We start from the raw sequence: 27,684 nt of genomic DNA on the forward strand, positions 1-27,684 counted from the left end.
CTCATAAAACAAAGATAAAAAATCCTTTTTGCAACTTGTTTCGTGCACCTTCTTTTTTATATTTGATATAACTAGGTTGTGTCACGTACACTGTGGAAAATTTGGTTTAAATTGATGAAGCATAGCATAAGCCAAAGTCACATGACTTCTAGCATAGCACAGTTTTGGTGTTTAGGAAGTCTTGGGAAGTTATCAAAAGCACAAGATTAAAAAATCAGAAGCAGGGGGAAACAGTTTCTCTCAGACAGATTTTCAGACTCCTTTCTCTGTTTACATTTCTGAGTAAATATCCTCAGATTTTGATTCTGTGGAATTAATGTAACGATTCATATGAAACACAAAAATGCAAAATAGGTATAAGTTGTTTGGCTTGTTTCAGTAAAAACTCTTGAAGTTTTTGATTAAGACAAAGCATGCTGATGGGTATTGGAGCACAGTGAATCCCATTAGCCCACTTTTATGAGTGCACAGATGAATCTATTCACACCAGGAGCCAGTGCACAACAGATGTTACCTTTGAAAAATTGATTTGTTAGTAGAGTTTATTTATTCTGTTTGTGCTATTAAACTTTGGCATCTCTCCAAAGAACTGCTAGAATGCTCAGACGTTTTGCTGTGTTTTGCTATTTAATTTGTTAGCTTTGGGCACATTTATATTCAGGGCTGTAACTGAAACTTGAATCAGGTAATTCAATCATAAATTAGGTACATTGAGTGTCTGGTGCACTAAAGGTGCCCACTCAAGGTTCTACCTGACTTTAAGTCAGTTTGAAAATATCTCTATGGAGCCTGTGTGACTTTGAATAAAGATTGGGTGTAAGTTCTCCACCTGCTTAATGGGGTAATGCTGAGAACAGGGGAACAGGGGAAGAGAGATTTTTCACAAGTAACATCACAGACCAGCAGTCACATAAACCAAAATGCCAGATGAAAATAGCAAGCTCCTGCAACACAGTCCTGCAAAGATGGATTGCTTCCCTTTCCCCTTATCCTGTCTAGCCAGTGTGGCTGGGCAGGACTTTGTTCTGAAGCAGAAGTACCCTGAGAGGTACTTCTGAGTACCTAGAGGTCTGCCACTGCCTGGGCTGCAGACCTCTCTTAAAAACAGACAAGAAAGTAACTAATTTTTGCCATCAGCAGTGAAACAAGTGTAGTGGTAGTTACATAATATTGTAAAAAAGGTAATGAACACTTACACGTAATTATGATATTGCTTTATAATAGGTCAGAGGGTGCAGTTCTATAGTCCTTGTTGATAAACCATTTTCTCAGCAAGCCCCTGACCTCATATGTAGTGTGCACAGGAGTTATGGAACTCCATCTGCCGAGGTTCTATAAAGTCCTCATGAAATATGTTTGTGAAACTGATTCTTTGGGATATTTGGTGTTGTAGCACTCAGCACTGCATCACCTAACTGCTGTATCTCAAAGCTCCTGTGAGACTTGTGAGCTTCGAGTTCTGTAATAACGAGGCTTAGTCATAAAGAGACTTTGGAGTTCTGATGAGTGAAAATCCACTGAACCTACACTGAAATGAGATGCTGAGAGGGTGGGAAGCAAAAGTACCTCTTCCTGTTTAGCTGTCTGCTCTGGGAGGCACTCGCATCAGTGGATCTGTCTTGGGGTCTTGAACTAGAATCTTATGTTAGATATTCTCTGTGGGAAGCACTGCTGCCTCCCAAAACTCCAGGCAGCTGATGGCCCAGGGGAATGGAGCACATTCCAAAGCCTTGTTTCACACTTCCTTTGCCTCATCCAGGGTTGCAAGGTGAAGCACAGTGAGGGCTACATGGCATTCTGTGATAGTCTCTGTGGGTCCCATCTGTGATAGTAGTAGAACTATTTATCTACTTAGACGTAAGCCTCAATTTTCCTCATAGGAGGCAAAGACAGGCTTCAGTGCATTGATCTCTCTGCCTCATGGACTATTTAATTGTTTAGATAAGGTAAAGTTTATTGGGAGAAACCAAGAGAACTCTGTAGCTGAAGGCGTTGAGATTGAGATTTATTCTCTGATGCAAACATGTGGCTCTTTACACTTTAAAAAGCCAGTGAGCTCTTTTGGGATGGGAAAAAGCTGCCTTCAAAGGGTCTTGTCTTCTTGTGAGCACGCCTACAGGACAGGAGCAGAGTGGCAGCATAGGCAGGGGATGCCAGTCGTCAGGCATGCTCCAGCATGGCAGCACTTAGAGCTGGGTTGAAGGCTTTGCTTGCTGGTGGGAATACAGAGATCTGGGCTAAGAATTTATCACCACAGAATACAGGTGCTTCTGGACAGAGTTCACAAATAAAGAGTATCATAGCTGTGATATAGATTGATAACCATCAGCATATGTAAAGACTTGGAAGCTTCTAACTTGTTTTGGAAACTTTTTCTGGAAATTATAGAACTCTGGTATACTGCTTCTCATGCCCTGGTAATTTTCGTTGGGTACACTGAAAGTGTGTTCTTGAGTCCAACGGTTTTGTTCCTTTATCCTATGAATCATGCTATAGCTTTATGAAACAAGATTACAGCCTTAAATATATCAGGAGCATAATGTATATATATATATATATATATTATTTTAGCTCAGCACTGCAACCATTTTAGAAAATTATTTACACAGAGAAGCACAATAATGTAAGAAATATGTCATGCGAGATGTCTATGCAAATCAAGTCAGTATATACTAAAACCCAAGAAGTAATTGATGCCCTTGGGTGACAGACTAAAGAGGAAATAGAAAAGTGAGAAATAGCATTATAAATCTAAGTATTATTAGAATTAGAAAATCTGTTTAGGATATCTGCCTGCAAAATGGAAGAATATTTTATAGAATTTAATTTACATTAGTTAGCCAAGAAAACTATTTACTGTGCAAAAATGACAGTTATTCTTTAACTTTGGGTTGGTCTTCTCTGCTTTCAAACGCAGCATTGTCCCGAGCTGAGTGCACTGATTTCTGCAGGCTTAGATGCTTATCCAGAAGATTGTTGTCAAGTCACGCTAAGGATTTCCTCTACTGAGAAAGCCAGATGTGTGGGCCATGGTATTTGGTAATAAAGTGGGCCCTTTTCCAAGGTGGTAACTGCTTTTTTCTTTTTAGTATCCAGCTAGACATATCCTTTGTGTGTTTGAAGCTGGATACTAAGAAAAGAGGCTGTTTGAGTCAGTAAGAAAGGTGTTCATAGCAAATACATACAGAAAAAACCGCATAGCTAAATGAGTATTTTGGAAAAAAAGAGTAGCCTAACAACTCAATTTTGCCCACATGAGGTTTATGCTGTAGGAGTATTTTTTAGTCATCATCTTAGTATTACTTTAAAACAGTAGGCAAGTGGAGTAGTGCTCTGCTAATTAATCAGAAATAGATGGACTTGTCCTCTCAACACGGTCTGTCTTTACAAGTCTTCTTGGACCATTCCTTTAGCAACTGAAGGTCTGCCTACTCTGTTCAGAGCCTGCTGCCCAGCAGCCAGGAGTGTGGAAAGGCAATAATCCTAAGTGGATCAAGGTCTTGAGAAAAGAAGGAGCGCAGAGACAGCTGGTAGCACTGATAACTTCAGTGGGAACACACAGAGGAGGAGGACTGGCTAATTTCCTTCTCTGGTCCATTTTGCTTTTCTCTGTCACCTGAACCTTATTATGATTGAATTAGGTTTGTGTGTTGCATTTCAAATATCTTGTAGTCTTTTGAATACTGTTGGCTAGCTCACTCTAGCTTTTAGAAAAACAAGAACTGCTGTCCTTCCTTGATATCTATCCAAAGAACACCCGGAAACATTCAGATTTCTACTCTTGAATCAAAACATATTTTTTAGTTGTAACCTGAAATATGTTTACTAATCTCCTGCTTTGCTGAAAACATATTCTTCATTGAGAAAAAAATGCTTAGTGTTGTTTGACAGTTACTACAATATGAGTAAACACAAAGATCTATTTATTTTTCATTCATTGCATTTCATTGGATTTACTACCAGGCATCAGATTTAATAGGGGCGTAACAGCTTGTGCATTAGGCAGTATAAAATTTTTACCTGGCATTATGTATTTATCATATAATTTAATGATATTTGAGACATAGTCTGTCTCTCCTTTGCAGAACACTCAAAGACTCCTACTCAGGACAGAAACTAAATCAGTACAGTAGTTTTACATCTTAATTTTAAAAAGTGCTTAAAATGGAGGATAATGGCTTAATACTTCATATGTGAAGATACTACTTCTCTGTCCTCTGTTTTGAAGCTCATGAGATGCTTTTCACACCTATCAAAGCAACAGGACCTAGTCCTTCTTCCTGTGGCAGACATCATTGCAGGCACAGACATGCCACTGCGCTGTGGCGCGAGGACAACTTGGGAAACTTAAAAGAAAAAAAGTCTGTCTTTAAGAAAGCCTTCTTGATCTGATTGATAAATGTTACTGATCAACACTGATGATGGCAGTATAACAGAAATCACATAATATTCTATGTTGGAAGATGTTGGAGTCCAGGGCATTCCTCTGGGCGTCTTGGTAGGTCACAGACCTTGGTAGAGAGGTCTGGGACCCAAGAAAGGGGACTTGAGAGAGGGGTCTGGGATCTGTACAGAGAGGTTGTAGACCATGGCAGAGAGCCCAGGAAGACACTGGCTTTGATGTCAGTCCATGGAAAAAACTTCTAACCTTGAGAGAAGAATTACAAACCACAAGAGTGTGACAACAGTAGTGTAGCTTATCACAGGGTGAAAAATTCGGTAGTTTTGGGGGTCTTAGAATGGAGGTGAATGGAGAAACAAGATGGTGGGCTTAGGGCAGGGCCCTGGGTGGTTCTTCTTCTCCCCTGGCCTCCATCTCCTGCTGTGATAGTGGCACAAAGTAGTTCAATGAGATTGGGTCAGAGTAGAGACAACCCTGTTAGTATAGGTGACAGGTATTGGCACATACTTGTAAATAAGACACACATAATTATCTATACAAGGAGGTACCGACATCCCATCGAAGGAGGAGTCGTCCTGTGTCCGAGCAGCAGAACACCTGGGATGGGCACAGAGAACATTGTAAGATAAGAATTAATAAACAACGCGAGAAACCTTGAAAAACAAGACCTTGAAGACTCTGTTTCATTCTTGCGTCTGGCTCAAGGCCTTCAGAGGGCAAAAGACTCTAACCACCTAAATCTTGGGTGAGAGAACCAAACCCAAGAGGAAGAGACCTATCAGGATCACTGAGCCCAAATCCTGCCCTGCACAGGGCACCTCAACAATCTCACCCTGTGCCTGAGAACCTTGTCCAGACACTTCTTGAGCCCTGCCAGGCTTGGAGCTGTGACCACTGCCCTGGGGAGCCTGTTCCAGTGTCCAACCACCCCCTGGGGGCAGAACCTTTTCCCAAGATCCAACCTAAACCTCCCCTGGCACAACCTCAGGCCACTCCCTGAGGTCTGTCACTGGTCAGCCCAGAGCAGAGATCGGTGCTTGTCCCTCCTCTTCCCCTCGGGAGGAAGCTGTACCTGCCCTGAGCTCTCCCCTCAGTCTCCTCCAGGCTCAACAAAAAGATGTGACCTCAGCTGCTCCTCATACAGCTGTATATGGCTGCTTTATTTTAGATTGGCAGACAGTATTGGCTTCTTCACAGAAATATGACAAATGAAAGGGGAGATGGGGAAGACATTGCTCTGGGATTCTCATCATGATATTAGATAAAACTCAGAGATCCACCATGAACTTCAAGATAGAGGAAATAAATCTAGAATACAATGAAGATACCTGAAGGTCACATAAGTGTGTCAGCCTACTGTAAACATATAGCTTTTGATATGACATTCAGAGATAGCAAAACAGAGAAAATGTTATAAAATGCGGATTAATAGGAGAAGAATATAAGGCTGTGCCAAACTTTTTAGACTTTCTTCTAAATCTAGGGATGCTAGTTAAGAACCAGGGCTTGGATCTATTCAGTTAATCTATGAAGACTCTACATGGTGAGATCAATCAGATTCTCAGAGCAGCATTTTACATAAGCTTCACTTAGTTCAAAAAGTTTCCAGTTAGTAGTTAATATTTTATTTATCTGAATAGTGAAAGAAGGTGCATTTTACTCCCTTTCTTACTACCTGTGGTACTTTAAAGGATTTCCCCCAAATTAGATTATTGCTAAGAAAATAATAGCCTGATGAGAGCTGAAGTGAAAGAAATGCACTGCTCCTCTCAGGTAACAACAAGTGCTAATCTGGCTTTTCCAAGACTGGCAAGGCTGACATTCCAGCTGCAGAAACCAGTGAATCATTCCCTTAGAAAACATACATATATAATTTTCCCTCCCTTACAGAGAAAGAAGGGTGAGAAGAAAAATTTACAGTAATCCATGGAAAGGGGAAACGTCTAACATGAATTTTCAAATAGCAAATGAAGTAATATTAATTTTTTGGAAATAATGTATTTTTAGATATTGTAAGGTGTTTTTAAATATTAAAATGTACTTTGTGTTTGTGATGAGTAGGAAAATAAGAATACACCTTTTAATGTTTAAGTGTGTGCAGTTTGGAAAGGACAGCTGCTATTAAATTTTTTCCCCAGTAGGAAGTACTCTGAAGTCATTAGGCTTCCACATATAAGTAGGTCAAGAAAAGCTTCTTCCAAAATTTTTACTTTTTAGCTGCAAACAGGAAACTATTCCTCATTTTCATGTCCAAAAGGCCATACTAAACCTGACCTCGAGTTTATGTACAGTTTTACTTGACCTTTATTTAGAATCCCTTCTGCTAGAAAATTGCCTTTTGTTGTCACTGAAGATATACTTCACTGTCAAAATGAGTCAGTATTCAAAGAGAAGAGCTTTCAGTGCAGTATAGAGGTGCAGTGGAATCCTGACTTCAGTGGTATCAGCGGAAATGTTTCTGCCTATTCTGATGCCACTAATATTTTCTTCCACCTACTTTATTAAATCAATTCATTTCCTCACATTTTTTCCTTTCTGTTTTTTTTTTTTTTTTTTTTTTTTTTTTTTTTTCCCTCTGGATTATAAACCCCCCCTCCTTTTTTTTTTTTTTTTTTTTTTTTTTTTTTTTTTTTTTTAATGGAGCAGCATATGTGTTTGTATATATAGAAGCATTCAGTTCTGCATTTATGCAGTGGCAGTTACATTGTGTAACTGGCATTTGTCATCACTCCCATCTTTATGAAAGAAATGGTATTACTTTTGCTTCTCTTCAATTGTTTAACATGTGCAAAAAAGCAGAATTCACAAATTTGCTTCTCATTCTGTTATTTATTCTAAATATCAACCTGTTTTTTTGCAGCAAGAACAGTCAGCCTGCCTGCAGGCAGCACACTTGATAGCATAAGAAATGCTCACTGGCCAGTTTTGTGTCTTGCTTCTCTCATGACAGCAAATCTGATGAGAAAGTTTTGATAAGAGCTGGAACAATAGCAAAATAGAGATCTATTAAGTTATTTCTTTCCACCAGTGTAAAACATTCTAGGTTTGTTTTTTTTTTTCTCCAGACTGTCTTCCATACCATGAACACTTTTCCTTTCTATTGGCAACTTCTTTTATATCCGCTGCTTATGGAGAGAAAAAAACCCCACAACCTTATAAAAAATGTGAATCATTGAAAGCAAAGTTGCAGGTGCAATTTACTGTTACTGCATCTGTAGAAATGGATATCTGGTACTTTAAGGCTCTCTACTGTGGTTTATTCATCTGCAAAAAGAGAACAGGGATATTTATATCACGCGTGCTTTTGATGGAGTAAATATTGTAGGTTGATTTGAGACCTGTCTGTGCTGACAGACTTTTCTTACACATGCATTAAAGGTCAAAGAGGCCCAAATCTGTGTGTATCAAGAAGATAAAAAGCTTCCCTTGACTTCACTGGTATCGATCATGGCCCATGCAACTCTGGCCAGTTAGAGAGGGAAGCTGCTGAGATTTAGAGCACAGAAGTCAGAGGTCTTTTACCTTGCAAACCTCTGTCATATGCTAAAATTTCTAAGTAGAAATTTCCTTAAAATTCTCTCAAAAGTTCAGGGTATTTGTAATTCAGCAGTTCTTGAATATGTAGTGTATTTTGTGAAATTTGACTCCTAAAATTAGAGACATTTTTAAAGGGGAGAAAAAGAAATCACAGAAGTTGGGCAATACTCCTGCTTTTTATGTCCAAGCTGTATTAACAAATTAAGACATATAGCAGCAGCATGAAAACAAACTTGCATACTGTTTTGACATGTGCATCTCATGGAAGGAATGCTAATTGGTGAAAATGCCAATCATTAGAGAAAGTGATTCATGCTCAGAGGTGGATGATATCTACTGGTGCCACATGGCATAGAATCAATGCTGTGGGAACCAGTCATGACCAATATTTGAAGAATTTGGGAGAGATTTCAGCATTCAAAATAGGACTTCCATAGAAATAAAAAACACAGAAAAGGGAGAGTTGGTTTTTAGGGGAACATTGGTGGAAAGAGGAACAAGAAATTGCTGGAAGAAAAAAATAATCTATGTATCCATATTTTTAATTTCGTTAAAGAGGAAAAATGATGTCACTTGCCCACTCTAGGCTCACGCAGTGGTGCTGAGGAATCAGCACAGTCATCATGGGAGTGATGTGGTCTGAGGGGGTCTAAGTGCCCAGCTGTTTGGTGACAGCTGGAGTAGGTGGGGCTCCCTAAAGCCCTGCCTGGGGAGAAGGGTGGTCTGCCTCTGGGGACACACAGCCCCAGGCACTGGCGTTCAGTGGCTGTCCGTGCTGTGCTGAGAGAGGGTGGGAAAGGGACTGGGTGAACCAGAGCTCTTCTCTTCCCTAAACCTTCCCCTGTGCCCTCAGCACTGAAAGATATTGCTGTGCATCTTTGAAAATAATAAAAAAAATCACGTAATTTTTTGGCCATCCTTGCCTCCCGAGACTGGAGGGGGGATCAATTGCTGGGGAATCAACTCAGATGTCAGGACAAGCTCTGCACTGCCACGAGCAGACAGGCAAGACTTGTCATAGTCATTAAATCTAGTGAGATACAGAACATGCTCTCATCTGTCAGGAATAAAGAGCAACTGAAGTTTCATTAACAGGGCATTATCAAATGCTTGTGAACATCAGAAAATAAGCTTCCATTCACACGAGGTTAACAATTTGCCTTCTCTGCTGGCTGTTAGTCACAGCCTGTTGGTGTTAGAGCTTACAATTTGCTAAGCAGTGGCCATGCTGGGGTATATTTAACTGAAGAATGAGAAACTTCGAGAGACTTGCACTTGAATTGTAGAGAACAACATATTTAAAAGGTTTCTAAATGAAATATAAGCTAAAATGTGCTGCAGCAACAAAGGGCTGATTTTCAAATGGAGGACAACTCAGTGCTCTAGGGAATTTGGGTAGGGAAGAAATTCAGCTACTTCAGAGTATCACAGATTTCCAAGACACAATTTTGTTAATGGAGTACTGGGCAGAACCTTTTCCTCCTGCATCTTTTGCAGAGAATTCTCTGCCTTGGAGATTTTTCCAGGTACTAGAGATAATACCTCAGAGAGCTTTTCTGAATCACAAGTTTGCTGGCTTGTAATTTTCAGGCAGAAGGAGGAGAGCTGTGTTGAAATATGTGATCCTATATTTCTCCCCTTATAGATCAGTTCAAAGTACTGCGATTTGTCCTAGTGAGGAAGAGTGGAGATAATTACACTGGTGGGAGGCTTTGTGTGTAATTATGGAAGTTGCCTTTCACAGTAAATAGAGAGGTTTTGAATGACTCAGTTTGGAATTGTACTATATTGTGTATGGCTTAACTAATATTTATGAAAAGAGTTGTTAGTTTTCACGTATATCTAATTCATGTCATTTAACGTATATGAAACTTAAAAAAAAAGTACTATGTGCATACATACAATAAAATCTGCAGGTAGCTCTTAAAATCAGTCATGAGGCAACTTTAAGATATGAAAATACCATGATAATACTGAGAAAATGGATGATTCCAGTGAAAGTAATGAATCTATGAAAAGGATGCCTGTTGACTTATGGACATCTTTTAACTTATTTTACTTATATTGGGGGCCGTCAAAGTCTTGCTTCTTCTATGCAGGTGGTGTCATTAAATAATGGATGACACACAATAGTTCAGATCAGTCAAATACAACCATGTAGGATGATCAAAAGGACAGAATCTCACTGATTTTTTTTTTTTGGGGGGTGGGGGGGTGGTGTGAAGATTTTGCATCACTCTTACCACCCCAACGAAACAACTGGAAAGAGTCACCAAGGAAAATTCTGCCCTCAGGTACAGCAAATCTAAGGCAGAGTAACTGACTCCATCTGTGCTGGGTTTAGCACTTGGAGCGAGAGCTAAGTTATGTCAGGAGTCATATCAATTCCATTCATTCCAAAGGGCTTATTTTGGATTTACTTTTTTGTTGGGCTGTTTGTTATTTTATTGATGCTAATACAAGGCGGCAGTGAATGTGTGCTATTTTTGCATGCAATACGTCTATATACTTTTCCTGTAAGCTGTTTTTACAAGAAATTGTGTAACTGTAGGGTTTTTTTTTCAAAAAAAACAGATAAAAAAATCACCAGTGTGCTCCAATGCCATGCCTTTTAGAAGTGTGGTTGTTGTACAGTCCAAGGGGACTAGCTGAAATTCTTCATAGAATCTTTATACCTCCTGATCTTCTAAGCTCTTTATCATTTACTGTGAGGGCTTTTTTTTTTTTTTTTTTTTGCTAGAGGATTTTACTCACCTCTTTTGTTTCCCCTTCCCTGAAATTTGTGCACTCTAGCAGCAGTCATCAAAACTGCAGGTATTAACAATCACAGGAATCCAATATCTCCTGACTGTGATAGATTGTAGCTCGTGAGAATTAGTCTTGAGTATTGTTTGATAGTTACAGTTTCGCACACAGTAGCTCTAAAAAATGCTCTTTGCTGAGGAACTTACACCCACCCCTGCAAGCAACTAGAATTCAAATGAATGGTAATGAGAATTGTTCATGCACCAGAAGGAGAAAAGAATGCAAGAAAAGTAATTTCTCTCCTGGAGCAGCCTGTCTCCTTGACTGTCAGGAGAAGGAATGCATACCTTAAGAAATCAGTCTTCTCTGGTTAATTCCAGCTGAAATGGCTCAAAAAGGTTTCTTCCAAGTGTTTTGACAGAAAGTACAGAGAAAGATAAGAGATTTATTCCTCTGATACTTCAGCTGGAACTAACACAGGAAGACTTTTAAAAAAGAATATAGTGAGGGGGCTCCATAGTCAAAATGGGAGCTTACGCATTATTATCCAAGTTAAAATAAAACTTATACATCTGAGAAATTCAAAACAAAACAAAAAGAAGGAAAACCTTGCTGAAAAACAGAAGCCTCTTAACAGGTGGAAAAAAGGACTTAGTCCTCTTGTCCAGTGCCTAGAAAAAAAGGGCTCACAGAGGTTGGTGCTGACAGCACGTCTTACGAGAGGAAGTCAGGATGGTCCTCATGCACCAAATGCAAAGCAAATAAACATTTTAATTCAATCTGTCAAAATTAATTAGAAACAAGTGTAAAAAAGCTCCTCACAAGCAGATGAAGCATTAGCTTGTTAACACTAATTCCCATTCTGTTGTGATAAACTGAGTCATAGCTATTTGCTTTTCAGCAGATCAACTGCTCTTCAGAAAGCTGGGGTAGAAAACACCTATTTGTAGTGACAAGCCATAGAGAGGGAGGCAAGGTCTTGCTGAAGCTTCTGCTGCGGGACCTCCCTCCCCACCCCAGAGAGCAGCACAGCTTCCAGGGAAGGGGTGTGGGAGAGGCTCCCCAACGCATCTTGTGAGGAACTCCTGAGAAAGCACTCGTGATGCATTTGCCTTGAGCTTCCAACCTGATCAGATCCGCAGTTCTTGTCACAGCTGTATTTCATAGCCGAACTCCTCGATCTGTTGCTGCATGTGCGTTATGAGGCAGCAGCTCCAGCTGGGCACAGCTCTCCCGTGCGGGTTCAGGTGACAAATCCCTCGCACACAGAGGCAGAGCAGGCACGGGAGCATTTGGGCTCCTTTGTGTGGGGTGGACCTGCCACTGCGTGCATGAAATCATACCTCAAATTTATTTCATGCCTTGTGTCAGGTTTGATCTGAGCAGTTCTGTAGGGATGCTCCTGTGCACCACTGTGTGCAGGGGTGTTGTGCACTCTCAGAACTGCTGTGTGCCCAGGCTCAGGGAGGTTTGGTCCAGGAGATTCTATTGTGATCAGACCTGTCTAATATTAGGAAAATATTTTAAGTGTGTCATTACTGGAATAGGTAGCAAATTATTATCCTGTGCTGTACAGGTGATAGATATGTTAATAGAGGAAGACTGAAAGCAATCCAAGATATAATGTTAATTTTACAGTTGCACCATAATGGAAGCATCCTGTACTTATGCTTAAAAAATAGGATCTAGCTCTTCTATGTGCAAAAGTAAAACCATCACCATAAATACAAGGCTGTTTTGTTAAATCTGTAGCAACAGAGCCTAAAGCAAAAACACAGAGAAGTAGGTGTATTTATTGCTATGTAAGAAGTGAAAGCAAAAATGTAATTTTCAGCTGTACTTTTTGTGTTTGAAAAAATTGGTGAATGTGCATAAAAGGAGCACAGCTGGCATTTTACCCTGTTAAGACTAAACCACAAGTTACCTGCATTATTAGCCACTAATCTCCTTAGGTTCCTAATCATATCCCTGCCCATGCTAAGGAGCAACCTGGGCTGGGAAGACACATATCAAAGTGGTGGATGCCTTAGTGTCCCTGAAATTTGGAAAGGGTTATGAAGATATTTCATTTCTGCCTTATTTCCTAAAGTGACATGGTAAGTTAGTTGCCTTTGTACCATCCTTAACTCATTGAGACAGCAGTGAATTCAACCAAAAAACCCCTTCTGCTGCCAGGTGAATTACTGGCCACTTTTTTTACATAATAGCGTAGGTGTTAAAGCACTGATCTGTGAAGGGAAAGATCAGGATTTTTGCTTCCTCTTAGCCCAAGAGGGTTTGAAACCACTGTGTCTGTTTCCTAAAAATATCCTAGCAGGCATGATAGAGATCAGCCTGTGTTGAGGCTATGCTTTCTCTCTTCAATCCTGCTGCTGAGGTTGTACTATTGTGTACGTGAGAATGAAAGCTGGGGAAATGACAGTAGAAAAAGATTATATTCAATGTGAACTGTATATGGTTGTAAATATGTTATATTTTAATATTATTTTTATTCTTTCCTTATATTATAAAATATAAAGTATTTTTGAATTGACAATCGAAGATAACTAAACATAATGGTGTTTTTATATTGCCTCTTTAAATTTGTGTGGCAGCTTGTGGAAAAATCTGATCCAGAGTTGTTTTTTCTGCATTTCCATGGATTGTTAACAAACAGCATTTTCTGCATCACACGAAGTGTAAGTCTTCAGTTTAGCTGGGAGGACCAAGCCCTCATGACCAGTCATGATCTTTATTCACTCCAGTTCCCATTGATACTTTTCATTATACAAAATATCAATAACAATTTAACTATGGCATAGCAGCCTGAACCTAGGTATTTTTTACTTCTGAGTTTTAACTCAATGGGAATGAACCTCATATGCTGTCATTTGTGCAGCAAGTGTTGTAACCATCTTTTATGCATTTGAAACTTTTGGATGCCTGCAGTACATGAAAAGCACTCTATGGGTACTTGCATTATTGAATATTTCATTATAATGTAATTCTGTATTAGATATTCTATTTATGCAGAATCCAAAAATAGTTCATGCTGTGTAGCAATGCAAATTTCGGTGAATAATCCACAAAGAATTTCAAAGCCTTAACCATTTGTGACATGCACTATTCTATATCTTTAATCTCATTAAATTCAACCTTTGAATAAATTATACCAGTCTTTTTATGAGTAAAAACCATTTCTGTGCTTCCCAATAAAAATGGACTATCACTTCTTATCTTAATGATATTGGAAATATTAGGGGTTATTGTTACTGCTCAAAATTCCTCAAAATGCTTTCAGATGTTCAATCAACAGCAGAAGTGTGAATCAGGTTTCTGCACTTGAATGCTGTGCCCCCCTTCCCACCTGGCAGCTGCTCACCAGAGAAAGAGACAACATCAGCAGTTTCATGGCCAAGGCTATGCAGGACAGTGCAACAGCTGAGGAAAAATCCACTTTCCTAAAACTTCATCTCAAGGAATCCGGCTTAAACCAATGTAGAATGAAGGGAATTTCCCACAGTGTGGGGAAAGAGGGATGTGAATAGAGAGGCTTTGTTTTATCTAAGGTGATAGTATCTAAGTAACTAAGAGTATCTAAGTATCTGGAGTATCTCAGACTGAAGGCAAAGCAGTGCAGGGAAAGGCCTGCAGGTGTGCACTGCCAGCTCTCCTGTCCTGTGTGAGCCCAGACTGCAGGGCTGGCCTCAGTGAGGCTCTTGGTGTGACAGGAGCTGAGCTGAGACCACAGGTCCTTAGTGGAACAAGCACCAAAATGAAACAAGGGGGGAGCTTCCTCTTGAACTATTTAAGAGATGTTGCAAAGCTGGGGCTTTCTACTTTTTAAAATAGACAGCGCTGAGCAGAAGTTTGCCTACTAGGGACATAATAAATAACAATTTACTGAATCAGTTTAGAAAATCACCAGCTTGCTTTTAGCAAATTGAATGAAACATTTCCTATAACTCCTAATGAACAAATAGCAAAGCACTCCAAGTCCATCAGCACTAGGAATTTTTAAAAATTTGAATGAGATTTTACTATTCATAGCACAACTCTGTTCACTACATAATTACATGGAAGAACAAAATAAAACAATCTGTAGAATCGTCTGCCTAAATAAGACATCCTTTGCAATACTTTAAAATAAGTATTTAAGAAATCAATTTTTTTTCTTTGGGCATAATAGCACAAGTTAGAAAATTTGAAGACAATAATCAGATCAAAATACTTATTCCCTTCCTTCATGTATTTAAATATGCATTTCAAGAAGCTTGCATTATAGTGTAAGATGAAAGACAGCCTTTGTCTTGGGACTTTTACATCCTCTGACAATAGTTAAAGTGAGCTAGTCAGATGTGAAGATCTACTGCAATACCTCCTGCAAACTTGTAGTCAGCCCTGTACCAGTGGATTCATTCCTCTGATCTGTCCTCTCCACCTTCCTTGGCATCCCTTGAGAAGAAGAGCTGAATTAAGAACTGGTACTAAGAGTGGTTGATTAAATCTGTCTGAATGCAGGATGATGTTCATGTTCTAGTGAATCATGTGCCTATTTCAATATCAGAAATAGAAAATGGCTCTTGAGTTTCTCTGCTGCCAAAAATGGCTTCCTTTTGAATTGCTGATTGCTGGAATGTTCTTAAAATTAGAGGCAAAAATTTTTTTTCCTCTCATGTTTGCACATTTGCCTCAGCCTTATTGGTGGTGCTTTGTCAGGGTGCTAAACTAGTTTAATTAAACTTGAAACTGTCAAAGCCAAAACAAACTAAGGGGACCAATGGTGCTTTTTCTAGAACAACAACTTAAAATGGAGCAGATGCCAATAATTCAGAGCAAACTTCCAAAGACTTGTGTGCAGGGCCTCATTCACACCTACTTAAAAGCACTGGAACATTCATTGACTTTATAAAGAGTTTGCATCCAGATGTCAACTTTCTGTAAAAGAGTTCAATTCAACAATATTTTCTGATGGGAAATCATTAATGTGCTCTTTGCCATTCCTAGTTGATAACATTAATCATCCTTATTCCTTTAGTCTCACAGCTTTTACCGGAATACCACTGTAATTTAACTTTAATAGCAGCCCCTTACTAGGAAGTATTACCAATTTCTTGCCTAGGTGATGTTATAATTAGCAATGTCTTGCTGTGACAATTGCTGCTGTGAAAGAAGTGCTATTTATAAATGGCATTACAGGTGCAGCATGTGCTACATGCACATCCAGGCATTCCAATACACATTGAATATCTGGAAACGTAACAGTGGAAGATGCACATGCAGAAGAACACTTTAAAACACTTTAGATGTACTGCAAAGTAACTTTTTGCACATATAGAGGTGTAAATTAAATAATAAGAGACTTGAAAGAAGATTTTGAGTTATGCTTGATTAAATCTGTGCTATAGGCTTCCGGTACTCCTATATCATACTTGGGTTTCTTGGGTGCTATTAAGTATTGTCAGCCAACAAACTATAATTTCATGCTTGAGTGGACCAATACAAGCCTAGACTTCTGCTTCTTTGTACAGTCTGCCTTTAGTTTGCTGTAATAATAAAGTGAGAAGGGGAGGGAAATAAAGAATTGTCACACAGAATGATAATACTTATCAGTAAAGTCAGATACTATGACGGTTTAAGCTATAATTTGTTTGGGTCAATAAGCTGTGAGTCTTTACTGCACTAAGCTTTAGATCAACTCCTTCAGGTTTTGTATTTTCATTTGACAGGTACTGTAACAGGCAGCTATGCAGGTGGAAGTAAGCTGCAGAACAGGAAGGTGTTTTTTGTTTGGTTTGGAGTTTTTTGTGTGGTTTTGCATTGGAAAGACCAAAATGTATTCCCTCTATGAACAATTTTATCTTTAAATTATAAAACCCCAGAATGGATGATGTTTGTGATTTCTATCTATTACAGGTTCTAATAATGTTTATATATGACAGGAAAGAAAGTGAGATAATTGCATAAAAAGCCATATACTTGTACTGGGCCACCTAGAATCTGTGAGAAGTCTGTATTCAGCTGAGGTATTTGTTATCAGAAATTCAGAGAACAGCACTCACAAAAGGTATAACATGACATGTGAGCCTGGATGTTAAACAGAAAAGCTGGTAATTCTAAGCAATTGTACACAATAGGATCTAGGTCTGGTTCTGCCTTTGATGCTGTGCAAAACTTTTATAAAAATCAATGATCATTTGATGCAATGAACAGGAAACAAGGCCCAGAATTTACGATATTGTAAAAACCCCAGCAATTTTCATTTAATACTTTGTATTTAATTTTACATTCATACTTGTTATTTAAGTCATGCTTAGTAATTTGTCATTGTAAAAAAAATATCTGGGCGTGAATGAGACTTTCAAAGAATTGACATGAGTGAAACTTCACAAACGAGAATGATTTTACTTGCTCATTCAGTGCGGAATTGGTTCAGAATTATTTATCTATGTTTCTTTCTTTGAATAGAGGACAAACTGAGGTCACTTTTTATTCTGGTTAATTATTAGCCATGTTTATTTATTAGGTTAATTTGCAGAGTTTCAACAATCCAGTGTGTGTCCTTGAAAGAGTCAGAAAACAGCCCCAAATCAGCTGTACTGATTATCTGTGCTGCACAAAGAACAATGAGTTTTTCTAGACCATGTACTTGAAAATGTGTTTTGGGAATGAGCTTCGAACCAAGTTCAGGAAATTGTTTCTAATGATAAAACACCTTCTGGGGACCCTCCCAGTACTGCTTAAGTTTGCACTGTTTGAGGAAGCCTTTTGATACAGTCAGCGGCATTTGTCGTGCTCATCTGATGAGATCCATTGTAATTCACTTACTGTGGTTTGTGCTTTCCTCTCAGCTTCTATGATGATCTGCTTTTAACACCTGCAAAGCTGATTCTTGGGCTCTCTTGGTATTTCTGTGCCGTGCTGGCTACCTTTCCTGCCTGCCCATTCTGCAGCAGTGCTTCTGTGGCACCTGGCTTGGCTTGAGCTGTGTTATCTAATGCTGCTTTGGTTCCTGATTGGACTGAATTCTCTCTCAGATAAGATTCTTTTCTGTTTGAAAGCTGCATAGCAAAATGAGTTTCTGGGCCAAAACTAGGACCCTATGTGCTATTTTGCTGCTTTCGCTGAAGTGCTAAAAGAAGAATAAATCGGAATTTTGCTAATTAAGAAACTTTTAGTTCTCCAGCAGGTAAAAGAAAACAGCATGCATGTGCATGCTTACAGGCTCTTCCTTGCCTTTTCCTTCCAAAGATGTCTCTGATATCAGAGTGACAAGCCAGCCCAGAAAGAAAATTCAGCTGAAAAGACCACAAAATTCTGAGTTTGTCTTTGATTGTCAGTTCACCTTAGAATGCACTTTTCCTTTTAGTAGGTTTTCCATTTTCTCCCAGGCACAGAATAGTACTTATCTTGCTCAATAGTGAGCCATTATGTCTGTTTTATCCACGTACAAAGCACAGGAGAAATAAAATGATAGGTGCCCTGATGAGGAGGATAAAGTTTTGAAGCCTACAAATAATGCAATTCGTTTTGGCTGATTGATTTCAGGCAAGTGCAGAGGACATAAACAGCTTTTTATTTATTTTTTTTTAACCAAACTGAAAGGAATGAATCTGAATGATGGATAACTGCAGTTTAAACAGAAATACTTTTAGGAGTTACTTCGTGGAGAATTGTCTCACTCTATCCCAGACACCTACTTCTATTCAGTGTAACTTAGTTCCTCAGATTGAAAAGAAATCTGTCTAGAAGGAGAAAGCTCTCCTCCCTCTTTTTTTCCAGGTATCAATGTGTGTGAACTACTCAAAAAGCAGAGTTTTGTGCAAAGTTAGACAGCTATGTTGTTCTTTGGTAGCTTGGAGCAGTGCCAAGGGTGCAGTAGGCCTGTCATTGCAATACTCCTAGAAGTCATCCCAGCCAGCTGACAAAAGTCACAGTCCCTCTCCTGCCTCCCTCTGGCCCCTCCCTTATGCCAAAGACAGGCAGCCTTGGTGCTCTGTCACGTTAGTCTTAAAAGGCCACATCATGTGCAGTGCCACCCTCACCCCTTTGCCACAAAAGCATGATTAAGCTTTGCTGCAGGTGGGTGCGAAATGTGTCTTACAAATTAACACTTACAAAGTATTTAAAGAAACTTACCTTGCATTTGATGTCTTTGTCCCTCTTCCTTCCCTTCTTGCTTTCTTCTGTTTAATCTTGCATATGTTTTCCTGTTTTGCAGTAAGTGTTTTGTTCTCAAAGCAGGTTTCAGTGTGTACTGGCCAAGTCCGTGTCCCACAGCACAACATGGGCTTCTTTGTATGAAGATGGCGAACATTTCTATCCAGAAATATCTTAGTGCGTGCATTGCACTCTCCTTTTCTCATCTTCAGTTTCCATTATTTTTGTATTATTTTTTTGTTTTAGGGCAGCAACCCCAAGTGCTTCTTTCTCTTCTCACTATAGAGCAGGAGAAACTGGGAGAATGTAGTTATCTTCCTGATGGATGCTACAGAAAAGCCAGCAAGAGCAAGAATTCTCCCACATGAGGAAACGGGAATTAGACTGGTTCTGGGAGAGAATGAATCCTTAGTGGATGAAGAGCTTTGTATAAAATAGTATGAACCCAGAAATGATTTAATCTAGAGCACCTGGAAAACCAGGTGAAGGTGGCTTGCAAGATGCTTTTATCAGACTAATTTCCCTTCATGTTTAGAATTGTAGCTGGGATTCCAGGCCTTTGTAGAGGAGGAATTCCAGCTCCAGTCAGGTACACCATGTCTTAGGACTATGCAGGCAAAAGGAGGATATTTGCTACAGTAAACAAGTAGAGAGGCTGGGACTGAGCAGAGTAAAAAGCAAATTTGGTTTTAGTTGGGAGTAGAGCTAGGACTTTTTTGGGGATGCTGTGGAATGGGAACATTTTGCTTGCCATTTGCCTGAGCTCTGCCCATATACACACAGACTCTTGCCCTTGCAGGATGAAATTTCCATCTATGCACTCATTTGTTAGCTAAACTTGCCTATATCTGATTTGAAAAAACACAAAAGTTTAAAGATGTGCATATAGTGCTGGATTGTAAATCTGTGGTGTCTCTTTTCCCTGATAAATTCTTGAAAAACCTTTGTTTACTCCTTTGCTTTCCCACTAGCCTTCAATAGGATATTATGGCTTCAAATGGTGTAATGCACTCTAGGCTGTAAAAACAAAAGTTGACTCTAGAAGTTGCCCTCTGTCAGATGCAAGTATTTTATTTTGCATTTTTCTTGTTTAAATTATTGAAATTGAAATCCTAGAGGATAACTCTACATACTAAAATGATCTGTTCTTCATTTTTATTATTTCAATATTAACATTTTTAGCCTAGATTTTAGAGAATGGTATGTTTTTTCTAGGTGTCAATATCTGATTCAAAGAAACTTTTGCTGAAAGAATACAATCCTCATTGAACCCATTTGGCTCTGGATCAGGCTCCTGATGTTTCTTTCAGGATAAAAATAAAATGTGATTCTCAAACAGAATTGCAGGGATTTTTGGTATAGTTCTATCCTAGCATGGCATGTTGCCATTGCCTAAGATCACTGAACTAATTGGAAATCATTCATAACGACAGCAAGGAACAGCACAACTTTTTGATTTCCTTAGTGATATTTCCTCCCTCTTGCTTTCCTCCTGTGAAATAAATAGGCATAAGAGACGTTATTGCCAGAAGAGTGGGTAGATTTGTGTTAATGCCTAAGAGCAAATGTCAAACTATAGAAATGTCAGAGTCTTGTATGCTTTCAAAGTATATGAACAGATAGGTTATTAGTTTACTGTATCTTTTCTTTGAAAACTTTATCATAATCCTCTCTGCAATCTTGTACTGGGGACAAGTACTAGGCGACATGACAATTTCTTCTTCTAAATTTAGCAGCATGGCTTTATAACATTAGGCAGGGAAAGGCAAAAGAAAGTTTGGGTGGATAATTTTTCTCTCCTTGAAAAGAATGTCTTTCAGAAATAGTCATACCAAAGAAATGCTCAGAGCTGTGAGTCACAGCATTAGTGGGTTGAACTATCATTCCATGCAGGAATATGGGCATACATTTTCAGGATTAGTGAAATGTAGATGTATTATTTGTAATAAATATATATTTTAGGGTAATGGCACAGCTATAATCTCTGAACATCTGAATTCTAAAGAAAGATTATGACTTGACTGGTAGTGAGACTGACATGAATAAATGTGTTCTTTAAAAAATACTATTTTTCAAAATCACTTAAAATATTTTCTTGAAATGCAAAGGATGTAGAAAGCTGAATATCTACAATAAAGCATCAGGCACCCATATTCAAGATCTCTGCCATACAGATAATCTCTGAGAAGTGGTGCTTCTGGTGCCTTCTACAGACTTTTCATTTTGCATGTACTGCTGTCTGATTTTTTCACATTGATTTCTCTTTCTCTCTTCTGCCTCTGTCCCTTGTTTTCTATCTCCGCCCTTGTTCTCTTTCATCTCTTTAATTCAAGCTTCTGTCCTGCTTCTGCCTTCCACATTTTTTGCTTGCTCTTTTAATTTTTTTTAACTTCAGAGGAAAAAATCTCCCTTCCCCTCACCCTGTTCATCTGTTCTTTCTGACTTATAGTTTCTAGGATATACCACCACCACAGGCTATTTCTTCTCAAAGAAGGGTGGTTAAAGCCAGTCATGTTGGTACTCAGCATTAACATTTAAACAGATTTTCTCACTTCATATAACATTTACCTACTATTTCTATGTATTCTTGAAGAATTATCCAAGGGAAACATTTTAATGCTAAGTGCTTTTTGGCCTTTAAAAGTGCTCGAGTAGATGAATTAAGGAAAAACATCCATTTTTAACCCAAAAGATGTTTTTTCCATCAAAGTCTCTTTGAGGGATAACTTCAGTTGAACTCTCCAAGGAAACTGTATTCCCAAAGAATTACATTTTATCAGCTGAAATGTTTCATTCTAGTTTGCTGCAGCTGCTATCAGGAAAAACACGTATGCAACCTGAACATTAATTTCTGCTCAGTAGTGCAGGGTGACTGAGCAATAGATGTGCTATTGGATAATGGAGACAGTATTGGCAGGGCTTTGCCTGCTCAGCTCCTGAGCCAAGACGCAGGGAAATCAGCAGGTGGGCTTCTCTTATCTCTGTGTATCTCTGCGAGAGGCTTAGGGTGGACTGGTGTTGTGGGATCTCACTGGCTGCTTTGCAAACCTGGGCAGAGTCAGTTTAAAATCACAATAAATTAGAATGCTAGTGTTTATTTTTACACACAGGCCTTAGTGTCAGACTGTATGTTCTGCCTTGGCTTAGGGAGGATGTTCTTTTATCACTTAAAATATTTTCTTGAAAGGTAAAAGACATGGAAACCAGACTTCTTGGAATAAAGCATTCAAGGTCTGTACTACACGTGCCTCAGTAGGAATGTGAATAAAAGCACTAAGGCTCAGGTATCCAGGGATTAGGAAGCATGAGCTTCAGAGAAGTCCTGGGATCTTTTCATAATGGATGCCTCTCTCTCTGTTTTATTAGAAGTGTGGGTAAACCAGTGTTGTCTTATTTTTTTTCTTAGGTAGCTACTGTTTTCTGAGTATATGGTCAGCAGGCATTTGGCTGCTTCTGGCTCCAACCTTCTCGTTCCCCAAACACAGAATCTACACCCTCTCTAAATAATGATTGGATTAGTTTTATCTAGGAATTTAAGAAGGTTAATGAATTTAAATGTATTGTCTATAAACCACTGTGGCTCAGAGCTCCTTAACTTGTTCCCTCTTCCCATAGCCACAGTCATGGCTGCACCTTCTGTTGCTTTGGACTTGCAAAATTTCTTTTCCTTACTAAACACATTAAAATAGATCACAAATTTGTTTTGGTTTTTAAAAGTATAATGATTTTTGATTCTTAAATATTTTGAAGGTGAATTGTAGTGCAACTCTCATTCAGTGGTTTGTAACAGAAAAGGATACTTGTGGTCAAAGCCATACCATATTCTGAACAGCCACGCACTCTCAGCTTTGGTTGTATTTTTATCCAAGTTAGATGCACTCTGCAAAACAAACAAATGAATGAAGTGAGAAGCATTTTTATAAAATAAATAAAACATGGAGTTCCGATATTAAAATGTCAGACCAAATTACAATTAACTGCACTTTTTTTTTTTTAATTTAAAAAGCTTTGTTGTCTCACAAATGTCATCCCCGTGAATCAGTTCAGGAGAAAATTGGCTCATGCAGCGCATTTCTCATTGCTGCACTCGTTGGAAGAATGCAGCATTTACTTTTATGAATTATTCCAATTTTTTTAAGCAGTTGAGAAGTGCTATACTCTGAGGTCAATAAAATAATATTTTGATTTAATTGCTGTTGTGGAATTACTTCAGTTTACTCCTACGAGATCAGAGGCTCTTTGTGTATGTCTAACAAAATGCCTTTCCCAAAGGGGTTGAGATATTCTAATAACTAGGAAAGTCCTTTCTATACTTCTTTCCAAGGGGAGGGGAACAAAATTTGAATTTTTGAATACAAAAGGGTATTTTGACAAGTCTCAAAATACCCTTTCCATTCTGCAAGCTAGTTCTGTGACATGCTGCACGGGTAGAAAGGTGGATTATGCTTTTGCTCAGGGTCATAATTTGGAATAATAAATTAGGAACAGTTATCTGTACAAAGACAGCCAGTTTGGTCATACTCTAGGTCTCACACCAGTACTAGTGGAAGAACTACTAGCAGGATGAAATTAGGAATGGGATGGCCAGTTCTCTAAGGATGTTCAACTATTATCTTGTTTTTGTTTTGTGGCAAGTTAGGTTAGTTTAAATGAGAATATTTTTCCTTATGCAGTTTTAAACCAATGCATTTTTTAATTTTCATGTTTTAATCTAATAATATATTGAAATATAATACATTATTATAGACTAAGATAGACGTAAATTGACTGAGGATAATGTCAGTGGTCTGACCCTCAAAAGTGTAAGGTCTAGTTCAAAGGCAACACTGTTCATGGGAGCTTTGCAACCATGGGGACACTCATGTCATGAGTTTTGAATGAGATTAGACAGAATCCGTGCTGTAGCTGTTATGATTTTGCTAATGTGGTCACACTACAAATGCACCAAACAGAAAAAATGTTATTCTTGGTATCTGTTCCCTTGTTAATAGACTTGAGTATTTTAGCAACTCTTCCCAGGGACAGGGGAAGCTATGGGGTGGGACGAAGAAAGAACTAATCCCTTAGCGAGCAGCAGAACACTCTTCCAGGCTCTAAACATCTAATAGTGCACTTTGGCAAGATAAAGACTGGGAGAAGGGTTGAAACATTTAAGCGGGAAGTGTGATTGTAGGTAAAACCTGTGTTAGGTCAGAACAAGAGCACTGAATAAAGGAGAGGGAAGGACTTCAGTGCACAGGGGTAGAGATGAGGAAGAGGAGGACAGGCATGGAAATAAACATATTGTGGAGTGCGCTGCTTGTGTGTGGTGCAGAGGACAGCTTGTTAAAAGAACAGTGAGCTCTGTAAATGGCCTGTGTCCTTTTTTTTGAATGGTAATGTTGTTGTTGGTTTATTCCTCCTTCCAAACTCATTGTACCTCTCGCTTCCTCTTACAGAAAAGGTTTCGTCATTCAGGAACATGAATTGTTCCTGTGTGAAAGCAGTGGACAAAGAAGTCTACACAAGAGTATAATCCCCCAAGCATTTTCTGGTCCTGACCTGGACCTTCTTTTATTTCTAGCTTGACATGTGTTGCACCTTCCTCTTTTTGTCTATGAAATCTGTGTTGTGTTATCAGCTTTTGCAGTAGTGGGAATCTGGGTGGTTATCTGGAGTTCAGCTCCTGCAGAAACAGTACAAGGGAAGATGGGAGATTTTGGTGTGAAGGTTTCAGGGCTCTTGCAGATCATTGGATTCTATTTTGGATCCTATGATTTTAAAAAGTAACTTTTCATTTTCCCTACAGTTCAGAGAGGTAAAAGTAGGGGAGACAGTGCTCTGTGTCTTCCGACAATTTTCTCTCTGGGAAGGGAAAATGCCAAAGTTTCTCACATCTCTTCTTCCATATGGGAATTGCCCATCTGGAGATTACTCTCATTAGTCCTTGCAATAAATTCACCAACCAGCTGGAAGATGAAAATTATCAGAACAGTGTAACTAAATTCCTTATTATACTTAAAAAGATGTAGGGAAGGTTAAACTATGCAGATTAGTTTGACAGAGATGATATTGATAAGTGTTTCACAGGCTATTTAGTTTTTTCCTGAGATCAACAGCATATCTACAAATTTTTTTCTGAAGTGCTTATAGAAAATACATTCTTACCTTCTCTCAACTGAAGTTAACATAGCAGAATTTGAGCTACATAAGCCATCTGAATGAAACATGCTATTGACTGTCTTTTTTAATGGGAATTTAGTTAACTAGCTCACTGCCATAAAGCTTTTGCCTTTTGTAACTCTCTTTAGTGATTGTATCCTGCATTGTGCTTTTCAGAGTTAGCTTTTGGTGTTTATGCACTGAATGTACATGATGGGCAGCAAAGTGGTTTGTTTTTACATACTATTTTCTATACAATGATATATATAGTTTTAGCATGTATTATGTAATTTCTTGCAGAACTAAGTTATGACAGTCCATCAATAAGTAAATGGGTGTGAATTTGAAGATACTTTCTTTTGTTTATGCTTATGCAGTGATAATGATTTAATGATAAATTTAAGGGTGGCAAGACAGAATTGAAACTGATATGCTTTTGATGGATCATGGTATGGTGAAGTGCAGATGTTAATTATACATGAAAAGGCTCTACATCTTTTCTAGGGAAGGGGCTCTGGGTTCCAGGTCTTACAATTTGAACTGGAATTTGCTGCCAGCTGACTGCCAAAATTATTGGTTCAAGTAGTCAAAAATAGAACATAATCAGAAGTTTAGAAATAACTGTGTACATAGAATTATTGAATAATTCAAATCTTTTCACAGAAAATTGAATTTTTGGGAGGCAAAGGAAGGAAAGAAGGGTGATAAAGATGAAGAAGTAAGAAAGGAAAAGGATTTTGCAGTCATGTAGCTTGTATTGCATCTGACATAGTGCCTATGAGGTGGAAGGCCTTTAAGGCTTATTCTGCCCCTAAAAAGAAATCTAGGCATGGTTACAGAATGGATTGAGAGGTTCCCACAGCAAGGTTCCTGTGTCCTGGTAGTTAGAGTGGTCACAGAGGAGCTAAATGCAAATCTCAGTAGCAGACCTTGCAGCTTTCCCATTCTGGCTGAGTCCTCTGACCGAGCAGGGAGGAGCCTAGAGGTTTCTTTTCCATTAATTTTTGCTCTCTTTTAAGCATCTTATTCTTGAAGAGATTTCATTCTTATTTCTGGTGCACTCTCCCCCGAAGCTTCAATTAACAGCACTGAGAGTGGGCAGGTGGTTTAAGGTTCATCTGGGCAAGAGCTTTAACTGGCAGTGGGAGGTACTGGCACCTGACACATTATTTGTGCAGGGATAGATGTGCAGGAAAATCAACTGCTTTCACTGGGAAAACACAGGAACACAGGGAGAGAATAAGAAGTAATGAAAAGTAAACTAAATACAAACATCATTTTGGAAATAAAGGGAAAGAAAAGAGAAACACAGGGGAAGAGGAGGAATGAGAGAGAGATAGGAGATGAAAGAGAAAATTAGAAGAAACAACCTGACTTGAATATGAGAGGCACTGAGTTAAAACAGAGAGCACTACAGAGAATGCAGCAAAGGCCTGAATTACCAGAAGATTGAGATGTCAAATTAAAAAAAAGTCAGAAGAATGGAAATAAAATACCATGGGAGGGGGGAAGAATAATCAGAACACCAAAACTATTTTCCAAGGTATAATATACTACTATAAGCAATACTGAACTGGACATGATAAGGCATGAAAAGTGTTATATTTATTTACACCTTCTGTGTTATATTGCTTAGTTTTGTCAGGAGAGATAGGTGTTAATTCACAGAGCACAGTTAGGACACTGGATGTGTTACTGTTGTAAATAAACATTATTATTTTCATTTTCATTAAAAGAATGAGAAAATTAGATGCCTAGCAGCCTCTGAAGAAATCAGTTTTTTGCAAAATATGCATTCAGTCAATTTTATGCTGCATTCTGCATTCCCTGATCTTTGAAAATTCTTGAGTGTTGAAAAGCAGAAAATTTCTGCAATTCTCTGTCTCTATACTCCAATCAAGAATAGACTGTGGTTCAGTGTCCTGCACTTGTTCAGAATTTGGACAGAGGCATTGCAGGAATTCCTACCAAGATGCTTAGGAAAGTGAATTTAGCATGAGTCCCCTCAGACTCAGAATAAAACAGTGCCTTGCCATGGTGCAATGAAGGGTTATGCTAAACCTTTATGAATACTGACTGGGTTATAAAATGAAGGATGTGATCAGTGTGACTAATATTGGTTTTCCTTCTTTTAAAAGAAATATTATGATAATTAGGTGCCTTATTTCTACTTGTTGCAAGGAAAAACTGAGATTTACCTTATGTGCCTTCATGCAAATGTATAAACATTAGGAATACTTAGTACATAAGATGCATTAGTTTTGCCTAATGATATCTCGAATATATTTTCAAATTAATAAAACATCTTACATCTTCCTCAGCTTATTTTCTAAATTTATGTTATTGTTGGATGATTTGAATTTCAGTTCCAGTTGTGTTGTCTGAAAGGTGTGTGGGATGGTTATCACCAGCATTTGGCACTTGTTGGGTTTTTGCTCTGGCTCCTTGTCAGCTGTGCTGTGGCTGCTCTGCAGTCCCACTGCTGTCCCACTCACTGTGCTGAGCCACAGGTCAACTCTCTGTGCATTGGCTCTGCAGATTTCTCCTGCTGCTGCAGGCAGGGCTGCATTGGAAACTGCACCATACATACATGACAAAAAAATGGAAGGGCACAGATTTTTCCTGAACAGCTGCAGCTTGTTCAGGAGCCCCCTTTAGAGGTTTCAAGTTCACAATGTACTTTGGCTTCCATGTGAAAAATAACTGAAAAATATTTTCAT

The 27,684-nt window shown here is 38.7% G+C and overlaps 1 protein-coding gene across 1 annotated transcript in view; it reads right to left on the minus strand.

Annotated features, from left to right (window-relative positions):
- SLC9A9 (solute carrier family 9 member A9) overlaps positions 1-27,684 on the minus strand; it is a 175,005-nt gene that overhangs the window by 17,672 nt on the left and 129,649 nt on the right. Inside the window, exon 14 of the mRNA XM_066326367.1 lies at positions 22,624-22,703. Within this exon, the coding sequence (XP_066182464.1) occupies positions 22,624-22,703 (80 nt within the window). The remainder of the gene's footprint in view (positions 1-22,623; positions 22,704-27,684) is intronic.

This window comes from Sylvia atricapilla, chromosome 10 (assembly GCF_009819655.1).
Source record: "Sylvia atricapilla isolate bSylAtr1 chromosome 10, bSylAtr1.pri, whole genome shotgun sequence".
NCBI classification, from domain to species: domain Eukaryota; kingdom Metazoa; phylum Chordata; class Aves; order Passeriformes; family Sylviidae; genus Sylvia; species Sylvia atricapilla.